At 48.3% G+C, this 18,720-nt stretch overlaps 1 protein-coding gene across 1 annotated transcript in view; it reads left to right on the forward strand.

The window, feature by feature from the left end:
• Window positions 1-18,720, forward strand: part of LOC114433225 (SH3 and multiple ankyrin repeat domains protein 2-like) — a 157,436-nt gene that overhangs the window by 65,583 nt on the left and 73,133 nt on the right. Inside the window, exon 10 of the mRNA XM_028401675.1 lies at window positions 2,320-2,386. Within this exon, the coding sequence (XP_028257476.1) occupies window positions 2,320-2,386 (67 nt within the window). The remainder of the gene's footprint in view (window positions 1-2,319; window positions 2,387-18,720) is intronic.

An 18,720-nucleotide genomic window follows, 5' to 3' on the forward strand; every position in this document is an offset into this window, starting at 1 on the left:
GATCTGCTCCCACAAACCGCTTCCTCTGAGCGTGAGGAGGAGACAGGCAGACCAGAGGTGGCGGGAAGTGAAGGGATGTAATGGGATTGGAGGATAAGTGTGCACAGCAGATTAAAACGCTGCACATGAACGCCTTGTTCCAGCAGCACCTGGAAACTGAGGCCGCTGGTTGACATCACAGCGTCCCTGACCGCGTCCCTCGCAGCGTCCCTCGCAGCGTCCCTTACAGCGTCCCTCACAGCGTCCCTCACATAAGTTGTAGAAAGCAACTCCAGCCAGTCAGTATCGTCTAAACTACCATCACAAAGCGTTCTCTTGAAACAGCCTGACCTCACAGTAGTGGTTGATTATTAAAGGTGTTTGAAAACACAGTTTTGCGCCCTCCTGTGGTCATGTTAAGAAGTGCATATAAAATCTTTCATAATCTTCCCACCCTGCTGCCTGAGTCAGTCCCCATTGACTCCCATGTTACAAAGCCCAACTTTACAGCAACATGTTTATAACCTGATACAAAAACAATTGACGAGTTCCCTGTTGGTGAAAATTATGTACATGACCACTTTGAGTGACAGTCGTCTCACAGCACAGGCTTCCTGCCTCTGCGGCTGCCTGTCCACCTCAGCTCCACTCACGCTCCGCCTCTTTGCCTGTATTTGCAGTTTAGGCAGACTGTGATGCTGCCAACAGGCAACGATAGGAGAATAGACGACGCTCCATCTATACTTATATACTGGTAATGGATATAATCACCTGCTGTTCAACAGGGGTCTATCACAGATACTTTATTTTCACATTCAAACAAAGTCATCTATAATACCCAGTTAAATTAGGTATGGTTTTCTTTAACATCACCATTACTAATGTACCTGTGAAGATGAGATGATACAGAGAAGATACATGAAGATACCCAGGTCGGACTTTGGTATATGACAGTATGACCATGTGAATCAGGTCTGATCATAAACCACATTTATACTGTGTCCAGTACCCAAACCTATCATCGCCTCAAATATCTTACACACAGGCTGCCGTTAGTCATGGGTCTGTTTTTAGGTCTGAGCAGAAACCATCGGTCTCTGCTCCAGGATCAGGGATTCTTCTGGAGAATAGCCTGTCATAGATTTGTCACACACCGCGGCATGCGCGCTGGGAGATCCTCGGAGTGAGTGGGAGGTCCAGCCTCCCCTCCTCCATCCCCTTCACAGGAAGCAGCACCCAGAATAAGCTCAAATTTACATTTATTGACTCACATCGCATTTCAGCGGCGCTTACTGTAAAGGCATGCAGAGTGCTGAAACATTCATGCTGATGGAAACGACTGTCTCTGTTTTTATATATATTTATATATAAGAGAGAGGTGGACCGTGGAGGGAGAGCAGATGTTTTAATAATACACCTCTCTCTCTCCAGCTCTTTCTCCTGAATGTTTGTTCTCCAGGAATCAGAGCAGGCAGCCTTACATAATGCTTCTGGGTTTCCCTTGAGCTGTGTGTGTGTGTGTGTGTGTGTGTGTAAGTAAATTGAAGCCGTCTATTTTTGCTGTGATGATGTTGTGTTACAGCGTACAGTAAGCCTGTAACACACAGCGAGCTGCGAGCAGCAACATGACGACATGCTGTGCGATCTGGGTCACTGACAGTGGAACTGCTGCAGCCAACACACCTTTACTGCCCCCTGGTGGACACACAGAATGTCAGGAAAAAGAGAAAAAAATATTATTATTAATCAGGCAGCAAATTGACACATGTTAAAATTATTTTATTATAATAAAAATGATGGAGGATATAAATGAAACTAAAATAGTAGTTTGGTCAAATATCCCTGTAATAAAATAATCTGGTAGGATTTTTATAAAAGTATCTAATCTGTCAAATGAAGCATCAGGTAATAATAATTTTAACTTTTAATCTGTCCTTACTCGAACTTTAAAAAGCGTTCATCAGTGTTGATGTGGACAGTGTGTGTGTGTGTGTGTGTGTGTGTGTGTGTGTGTGTGTGTGTGTGCTGCATGCCATGATGTCATGTGTGACTCTGGGTTTGTACACGTGTGTGTGTGTGTGTGTGATAGATTACTTGATTCCAGATGATTAGAGCTGCAGAGTGGAAGTTGCAGGAGCCGCACACACTCAGTGACTGACAGGCGCGGAGTTCTGCTGTCGTTGTGATTAATGTGACGTTCTGTTGGGTCATTGTCTGGTTGTGTTTCTTCTGTCGTCCCTCAGGTGCTATGCTGTGTGTTTTGTAGAAATGTGTGTGTCCTCATGCTGTCTCTAACTCTCCCTTGTGTGTCTCTCTCTCTCTCTCTCTCTCTCTCTCCAGGTCGCCATTATTGCCGGGAACTTTGAGCTCGCCGAGCTCATCAAGAACCATAAAGAGTCAGATATAGGTGAGCAGCAGATTTGCTTTCCCGCCTCCTCCTCACATTCATCTTCACCTTTTCTTCTCTCGGCTGCTGGGTCCCTGAATCTCACCGGGGATACATTTCAAATCCCCCCAGCGGTTTGATCCCTCTCAGAGACCTCCTGCTATAATCCCCTCCGCGGGATTATGAGACCACTGCCAAGAGGATGAAAGTTTATGTTTACACCAGGACAATCCCAGCCCGACCAGCCCGGGAGAAATGACCAGTGCTTTGGCCAGCAGGGAGCTTTTGTCCTGAGACGTCTGATTGGTTGGTGTCCAGAGGGGTTTGCTTTGATGTGGTCGGTGATGGATGGTGTGTTCACAGTTTGTCGCTCCGTTCGGTGCATGTTGTGGACTTATGTGTGTGTTCTTTGAGTGATCGGGCATCAGTGGATGTTTGAACACAGACCTCTACTTTAATTTGTGACGGAGTATTTTCAAAGTCATGGCTGTCTAGGGAGAAAACATTAGAGGACATCAGCTTAGCATGAACCCCTGCTGTCATGGGCCCTGTCCCATTTATTTTTCATCTGCTCCCCCCTCATCTTGCTCCCGCTACACTTTGGAGGCACAGTCCCACCACCATGAATACTGGTTGTGGTAGGAGCCTTTTTGAAAATCAGACCGTCCACACCTCAGAGTCAAACAGCCAACAACCTGCAGCCAACCAGGACGCCTTAAAGCAACAACATAGAAGCTAAGCTAACAGTTTATCACCTACTAATCCAACAGAAGCGAGGACACGTCAGCATTAGGTCTCACCGACATAATGTTCAGTGGTTTTCTTAGAGCCTCTTTGGTTTCTCATGTAACATCCACTCAGACAATAACAAGCCTCACGCTCCATGCTGCAGCTCTGAGTGGCTGCAGTGACATACGTCGGATTCCTGTGCGTTCCTACCTGAAACACAGTGATGCACAGTGCTGGTGCTGCAGACCTGCTCAGGCTGAAGGGACCGTTCACACTGTTATGAGCTAACATGCCATCAAAATGAGCAAGTTCAGACAGCGTCACTTTAAAGTGAGTTATGAGGGAGCCAACAGATCAGGAGACAGACGCTGAGATGTTTGTACTGATCCCTTTTTGTGCCCAGAATAATCAGTGAACATGAACACGACACAGAAAGAACAGATTTTGTTAACACTATGGAAATTAAAAATAATATATTATCCTAACATTGCTGCTGTCACATTATTGCATGTCAACTGGAAAGAGTCATGATCAGAGTCAGAAGTACTTTGTTAATCCCAGGAGGACTGCCTGGTGATGCTTTGATGTTTGGCTGCTGCTCTCTTTAATACTTCATCAGAGTGCCTGTATGCTCTGTACATGCAGCATTATTTCACTCTGCATCTGTGTCTGTGAGAGAGAAGGAGGTGAGAAGATTTTTCATGAACATACAAAAAAAAAACAGGTTTTGAACACTTTCCATGTTTCCTCTCCGTCTTTCTATTTATTACCTTGGTTGCTTAGTTGCCGTTTATTAAGATCTGGAGCGGCAGATTGGCGATGGAAACACTCTGCTCTGCTTTAGCACCTGATAACGAGACGTTTTCAGGTTTCCAGCCAGGAAGGGAACGAACGGACGTACGTGTGGAATCAAACGCTCCCGTTTACTGAAGTGAACTCTGAGTGCCGCTCGGATCGCGGCCCCGGCCTCTGGGACAGTTTGTGGAGCGCAGAGATGGGGCAGGGATTACTGGGCTTCAGAGAAAATGAGAAAATGATGAACAAACAGATAAATAAATAAATAAATATACAACAGCGGGCAGAGAAAGATGAGGTTGGAGGGGGGAGGGGGGGGTGAATGAAGAGAGACAGAGAAATCTAATCTAATCTAAAGATGTAATCCTGCAATCGTTGACCTCTTCTCATGGACGCCACCCACCAGCGCGCTGTCTCACACGGCGGCGACCCGGTGAAGGGCTAAATGGAACACTAGAGCAGGATTACCCCTAAAAAGCCTCGGCACCATCAACGTCTGCTACAGCCCCACCACCACCACCCTCCTTCCTGCATTCACACCGTCCCAAACACAAGCTGCAGCTGGGATTAGCCAAAGGTGCTCAAGGACTCAGCCGGCCGGCTGCTGTTTGGACGTTTGAGTTTGGGATGGGACGCCTTAACGGTGGGATTCTCCTCCGGCCACCATGGGTTCAGCCTGCTGCAGAGGTGGGTGCACACCCCCCGCCCCCACCACTCCTCCACCCGCTGACCTGAACTCATCACCACAGGAGCCCAGCCCACTCCTGCGAGCCGGCGGCAGCTCGTGTGTGTGTAAACACCATAAGCCCTGTAGCTTTCACAGTTTCTCTTGCTTACTCTGCACAGATGATGTAACAGTTCAGCCGCACCAATCTGCTGTTTTCTTACGTCATCGTTGTTGCATTTACCGCGCTGTGAGCAACCTGAAGGAGCCTCGGACTCACTCCGCTGCTTTGTCCTGATTAGATCACCTGTAGGTTTGTTTTGCAGCACAGAGTATGAAGTGGAATGAAAAGATAAAAGCATTAAAGTGTCCTGTGACTTCAGGACAGTCCTACTGAGACCCAGCCTGCAGGACACCTGACCCCCGTGCCTCTGTCTCTGGGCGGGGGCACCATGTTGCCTTTTCCATTTTTTCCTGGCTGATACTGTTTGTTTGTTGGTTTATGGATGTTTGGCCAGCAGCATCAACCCCTCTACTACGTAAAGGTGGATATGTTCTGCAGAGTCAGTGCTGGGTCGTCTCTCTGGCTTTGGTCAATGAGGGAGTATGTTTTCTTGATGGACTGGTGCAGCATCAGCAGTAATGCAGGCTGAGCTTCCAGTTCACCTGTCATTCTGTGCTCATGAGCTCCTTCACATGCTAAAAGGAGCCGCCCAGCTGCTTTTCTTTGGTTTTCCAGCTGAGCAGACCCAACATTTAGTTCCAGGTTGTGGAAGAGCCTTGGTGATGGAGGAAGGATGTCAGGCCGTTTAGTGTGAGCAGAGGTTTCATTAACTGATTCTGTGCTGATTGATCAGACCCCACAGTCTGACTGTGAGCTCTCTGCTCACTGTGAGCACGCGGAGCAGCAGAAGTCAATAAATCAATACATAAAAACAATGCTGCTTTCTTCCTGCGTTTCTCTCTCAGTGCATTCACCCACTGAGATTCTCAAACAGTGGTTAAATGTACGCCGGAGGACCAGCAGTGAGCAGCGCTGTTACACGTTGTTATTATCTTAATTTGCTGGTTATGAACTTAATCAATCAGCCAGTTATTTCAGAGTTCATCCTCACCCAGAGAGGTGAGTGATCTCACTTCCATTCCCAGCGCTGGAATGTGCTGAATTATTGCAGCGAGGCTCATTTGTCGATGGGCTCTTGAACAAAGACGAAGCTGTGAAGTAGGACACCGTGTGATTGCTGCAGGAGAAGAAAAGGCTTCTCAGAGGGCACTCAGCCATTTACGTACACAGCCTGACATTCTTCATGCAGTTAACGTGTGTGTGACCTATATTCTGTAGTTAATAGCCAGACATCCAGAAGGCTGTGCAGACAAACCTCTGTGATGTCACACGTAGGAGGAGGAGGAGCCTCTGTGGGAGGGCCTGACAGTCGCCATGTTGGCAGCACCACAGTCTGCCTAAACTTCAAATACAGGCAAAGAGGTGGAGCGTAAGTGGAGTTGAGGCTGGTGAGCAGGTACACAAGTGGAAAGCTGGCGCTGTGAGGCAGCGTCTGCCTGAATGGACAACCGAGCTCCTCCCCTAGTGCCTGCTACCATGATCTGAAGGAGGCCCGCAGGGTGACCTACTAGGTGGAGGTCGCAGAACGGAAGAATTCACTCGGGGGAGTGGCGAAACGTCTTCAAAACAAATCCTTGAAGTCAGTTGCCTCAATTTAAAGTCTTGGAAATGACTATGACCTGGATGAATGAGAGCATCCACAGAATATTCTTCTAACGTGGTGACGAAGATAGCAGTGGAATTGAAACATCGTCACCTCCGTCAAAAGGAGGCTGAGTGCCCTCTGAGAAGCCTCGTCTCCTCCTGCAGCAATCACACGGTGTCCTACTTCACAGCTTTGTTCAGGAGCCCGTCCCCAAATGAGCCCCGCTGCTGAGATAATTCAGCACATTCCAGCGCTGGGAATGGAAGTGAGATTACTCACCTCTCTGGGTGAGGATAAACTCTGAGCATGCAGATGAAATAACTGGCTGATTGATGCAGGACACGATCTGATAACACTGAGCTGGCTGTCTCACAGGAACATGTCCGTGCAGGTTTCCACAACCTGCTCGCTGGGTCCCCCTTCTGGTCTGATTTAGATTTAGGTCTGTCCTGCTATAATTATAGCGTTTATGTGTGAGGACGTGTTCCTACCAGACTTTGCTGATCGGAACTTTAAAGCTCCCTGGCTGACGTCGTTCCAACATGATAAATGTGGTGGTCGAGGTTTTAATGGAAGCAGCAGTGTTTACGTAGGAGCTCGCTCCTGTTTTCAGAGGAGGGGGTTCTGGTTGTGAAAAGCCTCGTGTTATTTTGGGATTCATTGGAAATCAAAGTGTTGTGTCGTTTATTTGTGTAAAAGTTCTACAGAGCTGAAATCTCCAGTGAAAAGGCTCCGCTGCTGGTTGTTGGAGTCGACCGTCAGTCGTGTCTCATTTGTCTTCGCAGACAAAGACTTTGTCATCAAAAGGAGCAGTGAAAAAGAAAACAGAGAAAATGTCATTTCAAATCACAGCCAGCTCTAACAGATGCATGTGATTACAACGTGGTGATTAGCTTCAGGATGTTAGTTAGTTTAGTTTTTTCAGTAATGGACAGTTTTGGTTTTCTGGTTTGTTTTTTTGCCCACAGTCTTTTTAACTGTGACCTCGCAGTGTGTCTATAAAAACACTGATACATAAACATGGAGTCCCTCTGCCCTGCGTGACTCTTCAGCAGCTGACAGGTGGATGTGTGTGTGTTCTTGCTGCACAGCCCCCCTGTGTGTGACTGTGTGAGTTTTTAAAGTTGTGTTCCTGCAGCTCTGGTCTCTGCAGTGGTTTGAGTTCAGGGCGGACTGCAGCTTTAAGGCTCGAGCTAACGGACCACAAACCCTGCAGCGAACCGGGGCTAAAGTGTGAAAGTGTTTTATTTCTGAGTGTGTTTGGTAAATACACACACTCTGTCGGATTATCACACTCTGGCAGCGGGAGGTCTAATACGCCCATCTGTCAATCATTCTTACACAGGCTTACTGCTGTATGGAGAGCAGAAATACAACAGATATCTCCCAGTGTGTGTGTGTGTGTGTGTGGGAGTTAATTCTTGGGAGAATAAATAACCTTTTCTTAGACGCTGCTGCATTAGTTGTTTAAATGTTTTGTTTGTGTTGTTGTGAAGCTGCTGTCGACTGTCATTGTCGGCTCAGCTGCTGCTTAAAATGTATATTGAAAAATGGAAATAGTCATAATGGGAAAGAAAACATGAGAATAGAACAGAAGTACTTTATTCTGCTGCTGTAACTCTTTTGTGTGGATGATTTTACGGTGTAGTCTCCTCCTGCTCTTACACATTGAGTCCAGCAGTTGTGAAGCTCAGATTATTTCTGACCAATGAGCTCCTCCTCCGTCTCAGTTATAAGGTATCCGTCTGCGGTGCGGCTGCAGGACAGTGGTGCACAGTCAGTGCAGGCGGCTCTGTGACTGTCCAGCAGCAGAAAACATCACCTGCATGCAGAGCTCGGTGATGGTTCCACTGTGTGGATTGTTCTGTGCTGTCTGGTTCCATCTGTGGTTAGAGACTGCTGCAGAACCCTCTCAGGCTCTGCCTCAGAACTTGAGCCTGATCTCATCTTGGATTTTTCTCTGTGTGGAAAGAAACACGACAAAACTAATCAGCTGATTGGGACCAAACCAACTGTGTCTTGCAGTGTGGTTTGATTATTGGTTCTGTTACTTTCCTGTGGGATTGTTTGGGAGGTTTGGCTCCCTGTCCGTCCACCTTCTGAACTTTCAAGCCAGCTTTGGTTTCTTTTGGCAGCGCTGCTGCAGCTGAGGTCCGTCCCAACAGTTCTCCGTGTACCCGCAGCCTGCAGCAGACTCCTCGGGCAGACGGAGCGGATCTGAATGTGGGATAAGTGCATCCAACAAAAACAGTTATGTGCACACATGTCGCGTCTTTTGTTTTAATAATGACAGAGGATGAACGATTTCTGTCATGAGGGGAACTAATCAAGTAAAGATTTCTAGTTATTCAGTCAACAACGTCTTGTGTGTGGGGGCAGCGTGCACTTTACTGATGAAGTAATTAGCTGCTGCATCATTAGTAATTAATCAGTATAAATGCTGGATGCTCCTGTTCGTTCATTATTCAGGGAGCGATTTGTTTTGACTTTGCTTTAATAAGAAAAGAAATCAGCAGATTTTTTGTGCCCACATTCTGGAGAAAGGCACCACAACAAAACTACTAATTCTTCCTTTTAAGGAGCAGCACTATACACTGTAAATACATATGGACCGACCTTCTGTGCTGCCACCCACAGTTCTCTGCAGGCTCCCGCTGTTGCCACGTCAGCAGCATCTGACTCCACCTGAACCCCTAGTTAATCCAAATACAGATGAGGTGGAAGCAGGAAGCTCACAGTCTGCACCCGCCTGTCACTCAGCTTCTCAATGATGCGACATTTTAAGTAATGATATAATGAGTGAGTTTCCGTTTTTTAAGTGCGTGTTCTGTGAAGCAGCACGTGCTGTTTGCATAATGTTACTGCAGATTTGTCCCATCAATCATTTGCCTGTGAAGGAATGTGATGGATCCAGTCAGATAGCAGGTAATTATCTGCCACTGAAGCGTGTTTATCAGTAAGTGCAGCTCACAGTTCTTCACATCATATCATTCAGCCTAATTGTATCAGCAATCAATACTAACGACCGGTTTAACTGTTCTCGCTCTCCCCTCGGGGCTCAGCGGTAATTCCCACCTCCAATCGCTATTCTCTCTCCATTTGTGGTGCTTCATGCTCACACAGCTTAAAATATATAAAAAAAGCCAAGTGACACATCATGTGGATGCAAAAAATAAACAAATTAGCATCAGTGTTAATAAAGTTTTTCTTCCTCGCTGACAGGATGTTGAAAATGTGAGCGTCAATTTGTCCTTCCTGGAAACACAGCAGGCACAATCAGCCAGATATAGCATGAGAGAGATCATGTTTTATCCAAAGAAATCATAATGATGAATACATTAACAGGTCCTTATTTATTTATATAGAATGACATCACTCTGTCGGGTTTAGACCTTTTGTGTGTGCTGAATAAAATTCAAGAAGAATCCTGCTCTATCTGTCAATCATCATCATAAAGAAGCCGGTCTGTGGAGTGCAGCCGCCGCGGCGAGCCTCACCGCACAGAGCTGCACGTCTGTCAGCACCGAACCAGCCGGTCCAGCTGGACGGAGGCGTCCAGAACTCTGTCTCTGAGCCACGTCTCTGTGAGGACAAAGACGCAGCGGTCTCTGAACTCCCACCGCCGAGTCCGGACAGGGAGGAGACATCAGAGCGCAGGACGGAGCGGCCGGCCGAGCACGGAGCCTCCTCTTCCTCACACAGAGACATCAGCAGCGTGGAGGACTAGAAGCCTGGTCCCTGATCCAGCAGAGAGCACGGAGCTGATCCAGCAGACCCTCATACAGGCTGCTGTGGAGGCTTCTGGACCACAGACACCAACACCTCTCACAGCTGCTACCGCCTCACATCCTGTTGATGATGTACATGTGTGCACATGTTGCTGTGAGGTGTGTCCACAGACCTTTGAGTATGTGATGTGCTCAGCTGGCTGACTCCATTAGAGCAGAGCCACATGAAGCCATGATGCCTCGGTAGATTTCAGCTTTTTGAGGCACGTGTGATTATTTTCCTCCATATTCATGTTTCCACTGCTCCGTCTGGGGACTGTATGGAAACACACTCATGGAGGAAATTTGCCCTCCTCTCTGCTTCATTGCATAGTTTATGACAACATATGCTTTGCATGCAGCCATCTGGTACGTGGCGCTTCAGCAGAGTGGCTTCTTGGATGGATCCGTTTCAGTGTGTCATCATGAAGCTTTAAAGTTGCGGCACATGGAAAGAGCATGGACGATGGAGAGGCTGCTCTTTAATGAGCCTTCATTAAGGAGGTCAGTGTGGGAGCAGCTGGCTTCACACGGGAGCCGAGCGTGAAATATGACGAGTGCACAGAGAGTCATGTGATCTCATCATACAAAAGGCAGGTGTGCACGCTGGTGTGTACGCATGGCTTTAATGATGTATGGAGCCGTCCCCCTCTGAGTTGCTTAGCAACACCATAGATTTGTTTCCATAAGAAGCTGCTCACCAGGCCGTCGTTCCCTCCGAGTCTGCGTTCATGGCTGCACGCCCTGCTCCCCACAGCTGGCTGCAGGAGGCTCTGAAACGTCCTGAGAGCTGACAGCAGAACCACCGACCTGTGATCCGCCCACCTCCGCTGCCAGCAGCCTCACAGCAGTTCTTCTTCAGTGCTGGAAGCACCCAAACCCAAACCAGCCTCAGTTCAGATCTGCTGTCATGATGCAGAGCTCCTTCTGTGTGGTGGCAGCTGATGAGGTCTTTCAACACTCCAGATCCTGGTTTAAGCTCAGATATATAATGTGTGTTTACTCAGACTCCACCCTGTTGTGTTTGGGTCACGGTTGTTTTTTTTCACTTAAGTGTAGAAGACAAAATCACAAAGATCAGCTGAGCTCCGTAAAGTCTCGGTGTCCTTTGTTGTTTTTTATTTCTGTGTCCTCATTACATGATGTTGTCTGAGACAGCAATAACACGTACACAGTTAGAGGACGTCCCTACAGAAAACATGCGGACCTCTTGTCAGGAAGTGTGAACTTTGTTCCATTTTTACCTGTTAATCATTGTTTAAAATGACACTGCTGACACAGACAGTATGTCCAGGTGTCTGTCCTCTGCCTCTGTCTCTGCTTCTGGTTTTATTTTTACTGTAATCTCATTCCCAGCATGTTATCTGTATCCAGGGTTCATGGCCCTGAGATCTTTCTGAGGTCTTCCTTGGTGGGGTTTTCTTAGGAGTCTCTGTCATCGAGGTCCCAGTCCTTAAAGGACTGACAAGGTGTGTGTCCCTCTTCATGGCTGTGCTTACTGTCCAAATCAGGCTCAAAGTGGAGCTGCTGTGCCTCCAGCTGTGATGGTTCGGCCACCTGGGATGACTCTGTTTAGAGGTCCAGGTCTCACAAGAGGGATCACATCTGAGGGTGGAGCAGCTGGAGGTCCTGCAGGAGGAGCTGCTGCTCCTCGTGTTGTATCTGCAGCACTGATGCAGAACGGATGGATGCTTTCTTTATTTGAATAGATGTGTGTGTGTGTTCAGTCTGCACAGTCAGCTGTTATTTTTCCTGTTTTATTAATATTATATGTGCAAACGATTCGACTGTAAACACCCGAGGCTGCTAAATGAGATTCACACAGCTCAGTGCTGCAAACAAACCTCAGAACCAAAGGCCGGTTCTGCTCTCTGTTTAGATCTGTTTGCTCAGAAATACCTTCAATGCCTCCAGAAGACACAGGAGGGACCTCTCTGAGAACTCACTGCTTTTATCTCATTAAGGACTAAATGCAAGTGAAGACAGGATGTCAGGATGAACCCACCCTTACCTGTGGTCAGAAACATGCTGAAAGTCCACAGACAACAGAGACATGCTGTGTTTGTTCACAGGAAGCGAGCGTGTTAGTGAGGAGCTGAAGACAAAGTGTGGACACACTGATGTGTCTCTGATGGACTGGACTCACTGTGTTAGCATTTTATCACGCAGTTAGCAGAGAAGATCATTAAAGACGGAGGACAGTCGGCAGCATGCGGGTGGCAGAGTCATGGGAAAACCTGTGTAATGTGTGGCTCTGTCTGAGCGTGTGCAGGCTTCCTGCTCCACATGAAGGACACATGTGGAAACATCAGCCCGCAGCGTCCTCCACTGATGCTCCCTACAAGGTGTCAGAGCAGACGGACTGATCAGAGGTGTTTAAAGCAGAGGACACTGATGATTACTTCATGTGTTAGTGAGCGCACTTCAGGGGAAGCCGCTGTAACTTTCTGCTGTTTGGTTCCTGCTTCAGTCACTAGTGCTGCTCCTCTGTCTCTCCCCCAAAGGGAAGGAGAGAGAGGGGAGGTGTGTGTGGTGGGCGGGGCCATGGGATTCATGTGTGTGTGTGTGTGTGTGTGTGTGTGAGAGAGAGAGAGAGAGGGAGAGAGAGAGAGGAGGGGGCGCGCTGGCTCGGGAGGCGCTGGTAGTGGAGCGTGTGCGCGGGATCATGTGCGCTGCGCTCCGCGGAGTCTCTGTCCGCGGTGCTGAAGGGGGACTCCTGTGATGCGGATCAGCCGTGAGCAGCGACCGGAGTCAACATGAAGTCCATCATCAATGCCTTAAAGAAGGAAGGTAAGAGCCCGTCAGGCTGCTTCTCACTTCTCACACCAGCCCGGGAGAGTTGTGTTCCCCGGACCCTCTGACGCGCGGCTGCTCCAGGAGCGCTGAACTTGCTGGGTGGTTTTTGGTGTAGGTAGGTCGCCTCGTATGTAGGTTACAGAGAAATCCGCCACTTGTGTGTTTCTTATCGGAGCAGAGAGAGAGAGAAAAGGAGGCGGCAGCGGCGGCGAGTTTTTGGGTCACAGAGAGATGGAAATGGGACTCCGGAGTGGAGAAGACACCCACAGACGTGACTACGTGTCGTCCCCCCCTCACCCCTCAACAGAACCGATCCATCTGTCCGCGTGTGAAACAGTGTTGGTGGGTTTGAATCATCCGCTGCTATTTTCTCAATGAGGCTGTTAAAGCGGCGCTGCGCGGCGGGCGGCGGCGCCTATAGGCGGGCACCGGCGCCACAGAGCCGCGGTCTGTAGGAGTCCATATGCACCGAGCCGGCAGCTTTCTATATTTAATCCTGATGCTCGCTGAATTAATGGAGCAGTTGCGCTGGGTTGCTTCAGCAGCTCATGTGTGAAGAGTGTGTGTGTGTGTGTGTGTGTGTGTGTGTGTGTGTCAGTCGGTCCCAGGGTCCAGAACAGAACAGAACCATCCACCGAGGAGCAGCAGCTCTTCTCCTCCTCCTGTTCTTATGGAGTGAGCCTCTGCTGCTGTTTGCAGTCACACATGTTGGAAACATCACTTCACATGTGTGGGGCTGAGGCTTCCTGTCACATCTGCTCTGCACCTTCTGTGAGTGAAACATGACACCAGACATGAAAGTGTGATAATTCAGAACACCACGCGGTCACGGTGCGGCTCAAACTCCATCCGAGAGTTCTGTTGACTCTTTGCATAAAAGTATAAAAACTAAAAATACCCAGAAACAAACTGAGATTGTGGGACTCATGAATCATCGCCACTTTGCGTCACTGCTCACATGGTTGTGTCAGATAACTGTAATTTACCCATCTGTCATCTCACAGGCAGAGCTTTGCATTGTGGGAGTTTTTTTTTTTTTTTATTGGCCACTTTGTTCAAATTCACACCAGGGCGAAATAAAAAGTAAAAAATCCAGTTTCCCGCTCAAAGACTGAAAGCTGAAGCTGTCAGTCACAGCTTAATACATGTTAGAGGTCAAAATCAATAAAAGCACTCAGTGAAGGTGTGGATGATTTAACACGCGCCGCCCCCTGGCTGTTAGGAGGATAAAGCATTCATTCAGTGCAGCTTTAAATCCCGTTTGTAGACGTGTAATCTGGTTCATGTGGTCTTTAAGAGGACACCTTTCTGTGGAGGACATCACATGACCCCATTTAAAGTGGCCTGCTGCGTCTTGTTGGTCATTTGACCATGACAGCAGCCAGACGGGACTGACTCAACAGCTCCATCTGATGGAAAACTCCAATACAACACCTTCTTCCGGAGTGTGTGGACGTAGCTTAAACTAAAGGAGTGATAATTCCTTACTATTCTGATACATGCAGAAACTCCACCTGTAGGGGTGACACACCGCAGACACACCTGTCCATCCCGACAAATCAACTTATCTGCTGTTATCAGCTGATATTGACGATGTGCTGACATCATCGTGCATCCTGAGCGATGCTAGCTGCGGCGTCTGCTCTGGGTTCTGGTTATCCTAGTCAGCAGCAGAGCTGTTAATCCACGAATGTGCGAAACCATGTGCCTGTGTCTTTATGACTCTTCTCCGCTCTGTTCGTCTTCTGGTCCACATTTTGTGTTTGTTTTTTTTTATTTAAGTTGAGCGTGTTGTCCAAGAAAATCAGCAAAGATGAGGAGGGATCCTGGTGATTTTGAAGGGACTAAAATCCAAATCAGATGTTCCCGCTGTGTGCTGCCACGCTGTGTTGCAGAGCTCTGGAGATTTCCACCTTCTTCCCTGTATAATGGGATTGGAGGGCTCGCAGCTTGTGGTGCTAAAGAAATTCAGGTGCAATATCTGAATTTAAGAAAAGATAATAGATCAGATCATTTCATACAGGAATCTCCTCAAATATGGAGCTATAGCAGCTAAAGTTGCGAACTCCCCCTGTGTGTGTGTGTCATTGTCAAGACATCATTTATCTCAGCCCTGTGCGTCCACGCTCTCTGACCTCTGACATCCATGTGATTATATAGGTTCCACCGATTGCTTCTCTGACTCTTACATAAGAAGCTCAGCTCTTCCACTTTACTGGTCTCTGAGATACGGCGAACCTGGCGATGCATTTAGCTGAAGCTCCACCAGCTTGGAGGCCACGCACGCCTCAGGGATGCACGCAGATAGCCCGCTAGCTCCCAAATGTGCTAGCTCATTAGATGATAGCACTTCTTCTCTTCATTAACACGTCTGTTGTAGAAAGAGAGAGAGAGAGAGAGAGGTCTGGGATGTTAGTCTGGGAAAGTGATAATGACTCAGTGAGTCCCTCTTCAGATGTTCATGCTGCCAGGAAGCTAACAGGCCACAATGCTAGCCTGGTTCAGTTGTTTTAATCAGCTCATAATCACAAGTATTGGAATGGCTGCAGGCCCTGTTCTGCTGCCGCTCATAATTGCGTGGAGAGCTGCTGCTGGTGGTGGTGGTTGCAGGCGCTCACAGTGTAATGGAGGGAAGTATCCATGGGGAAATCAAGGCCAACCTCCATTTCTGCTCCAGTCTGACAGTACAGCGCAGGCAGCAGCTCTCTGCTCATGTAATGCTCATAATCATGCTAATGATGGTCACAGGAAGAGCAGCGTGCAGCCTCAGCCCATCGCCGGTTACAGTTCCATCATTGTGTGTGTGTGTGTGTGTGACTTGCTGTAATGTCATGTGATACATTGGTTTTAAATGTGTAGTGTTGGAGCGTGTCTCGCTCTGTCATGGTGAGATTACACTTTGATGGATCGATCAAGAAAAAATGACGTGTGGGGGGGGGGGGGGGGGGGCAGGTCTGACAACACAGACAGAAACATATAGATCTGAAGGAGAAGGTAAGTCTATTCTGGATGTTCACTGTATCGCTGCCTGCTGTGCAGTGACACAGTTGCCATGGGTGCGGTTTGGTAGAAAATAGTTCCACAATGAGGTCTGTGCAGTAACCAGGTCATGACCTCTGCAGAGACACGTCATGCTGAGAGGTATCTGTTCCATTGTCTTAAAGAAGATCTCTGCAGCTCTCACTATAGAGGACGGATGAGCAGCTCTGCAAGACGCGGGGGGGGGGCAGGATGTTTGGTTTTGGGGTGACCTGTCCCTTTAAACAGGCTTTATACTTGAAGCATCTGTTTTTTTATATACTGACGGCTCTGATTAGCATCACAAAGAATGTGTGCGGATAACACACACAGCACCATCCCCTCACATGTTCGAGGTTGGAGTGGCGGTGGATCCTCAGCCAGTTCAAGTCTCATTAGCTGCTGGTGTTTTTGCACTTCAATGTGATTTTCTCTCGCTGTTTGATTTGACTTTGTCCTGCTGTTATAAAACTGATTGACTCTCTACTCTCTGACCGCTGTGGCCAACATTAATTAATAAACTTGGTCATAGCTGCTGCAAAAAGACTGAAGCTGATAATCTGACAGATGTTACACACAGCTGCCTTTGTACTTAGAGAGCTGGATCACTGAGATCACAGTGAGCTGATGGTCTTCACTGAAAATGTCTTTTAACTGAGAATAATTCTTCACGTCTAAAGTCTCACTAACAGCCCGGCTGAGCAGTCCCAGCTCTCAGTGCAGATCTGTTTCCACCGCCGGGCTCCTCTGCTCCTGCCTGTTTAACAGGTTTCAGTGAGCGACGCTGTTCTAAGATGGTCCCACCATCAGGACTGCTAACGGGGCTGTTTACCCCACAGTGGGCCGGCTGTGTAGCTGCGCCGGCTCTGACACTGACCCTAAGGGTTGAAAGGCTTTAATCTGATGGCTGTGTGTGTGGTTTGCTGCTTCTTGCTGTATGTCTTGTGGTGACATCAGTCTGCTGCACAGTGGCTCCATGTTTTGCACCGGTGGCGTTTCTAAATGTGTCCCCCTCAGCCTGACTGACAACACAAATAACTGCAGTGCACACGTACTACAAAGGCTAACAGCATGGATGCTACATGACAAACAGACTGTTTTGTAGTTCGTTGTGTGACGGTGCGGCTGCATCGCTGTGTGTGTGGGGGGGGCTCCAGCTGTACTGGGTGGGGAGCAGGTGTAAGTGAGGGTGGACCATTTGGAATGATTGTGAAGCTTTCTGTGCTCCAGCCTGTGTAACCATGTGTTCATGGAGCAGGTAGAACCAGGACCACGCTGTGGGTGGAAACAGATCCAAGGTCAGGGTGGCGGCTTCTTACTGGTGGTGACCTGAGGGGTCACACAGAGAGGACCACTGCGGTGGAGGTCTGACTGAAGCCTGGCTGGAGGTCAGGGTGTCCACTGACATAACAGCAACTATAATGTATCGGCTCCTCTGTGAGGACATAACAATCGTGGCTACAGGCAGACAGAACCCAGACATGTCTGAAAGAGGAGAGGAGAAAGCTGTTCTTCTCTGCATACTAACAGGAGGAAGCCCACACATCAGACTGTTTATCATGTGACTGCTGGTCAGATGTGACTCAGTCATGGCTTCTTAATTTACAGAGAGCAGATTCACACGATGAGATGTAGAATAAAGTTTAGATTTCCAGACTGAACTCGTTTTTTGGAAATACTCCTAGCCTGAATCTAAATCTTAAACCTTTAAAAGTCGTTTCTTAAACTACACACGGCTCTTTTCAGCTTCCCACTCCCACAGTTTCCCCCTTCTTAAACCTGAGCTGTATTAATGATGTGTTCATAAAAGAACAAAGATACTAAATGCTGTAGCTGTAGAAGATGACTAACCTGTGCCTCCCTGTGCCTCCTGTGGCAGTGCCTTCCGCGAGGCTCCAGCCTACTCCAAACGCAGACGGGGTCCGTCGTCTGGCAACGGCAAGCGGAAACGGCCAGTCTCCCTCCTCGCTGTCGGCTCCACGGGTCCTGCTGCGCTCCAACAGTGACAACAACCTAAACGTCAGTCAGTACCAGCAGCACGGTTCTCCTGGCAACTGGGGCCCCCACCAACACGCCCAGCCCCACCCACACCGGGCCCCCCAGCAGGGTTCGCAGCCTGGCTCCTCGGCATTACAATCGCAGCTTGTCACCTCAGCTGCTCCAGCAGATGCCCAGCGGCAGCCCCAATGGCACCGTGGTGGTCCGGACCATGGGGAGGGGGGCGAGGAGTCCGGTCGCCCTCCCTCAGCCGTTTCGGGGAGGAGTCCAGGCGGGCTTCTGCCTTCACAGCGGCAGCCCAGGTGAGTCTGTGCAACGTGCTGCAGAGCGTGTGTCCAGTGGGTTTTGTTTTTTATTTTCACAACTTTCCTCGCTGACTAACCCAGAGGTCACATGACTCACAATATTCACTGTCAATATTTTGCTGTTGAATTCCAGCACAGCTGTGATGGGACTCACTCCCACCAGGAAAATACCATCACTGTCACTGCTGCACCTGCAAGTTGAGAGACGAGTTCCATCAGACTCTTTTCACAGGATGTCCTTTAAAACCACTGAAATTACCACACAGATGGTTTCAGTTCTCTGTCCAGAGACCTCCCACAGCCTCACCTGGCTGGATGTAAGATTCAAAAAGGTTAAAGAACATGGTTAATATCACACCTGCTAATTCCTGCACAAAGCTCCTAAACTAAGCTCCACAGGGTTGGAGGAAGAGGTCTGTCAGCGGGCAAATAAAATTAAAAACAAGATTTCAAGTAAAACTTTCAAAAAAAACATATTTTATGATTTGCTCTCTGTAACGGAGCTGGAGGTGGAGAGCTGTCTGCATTGTTTGGCCTTTACTGTACATACAGTACAGTGTACCTCCTATCTCCC

This window comes from Parambassis ranga, chromosome 3, assembly GCF_900634625.1.
Source record: "Parambassis ranga chromosome 3, fParRan2.1, whole genome shotgun sequence".
Taxonomy (NCBI): Eukaryota; Metazoa; Chordata; class Actinopteri; family Ambassidae; genus Parambassis; species Parambassis ranga.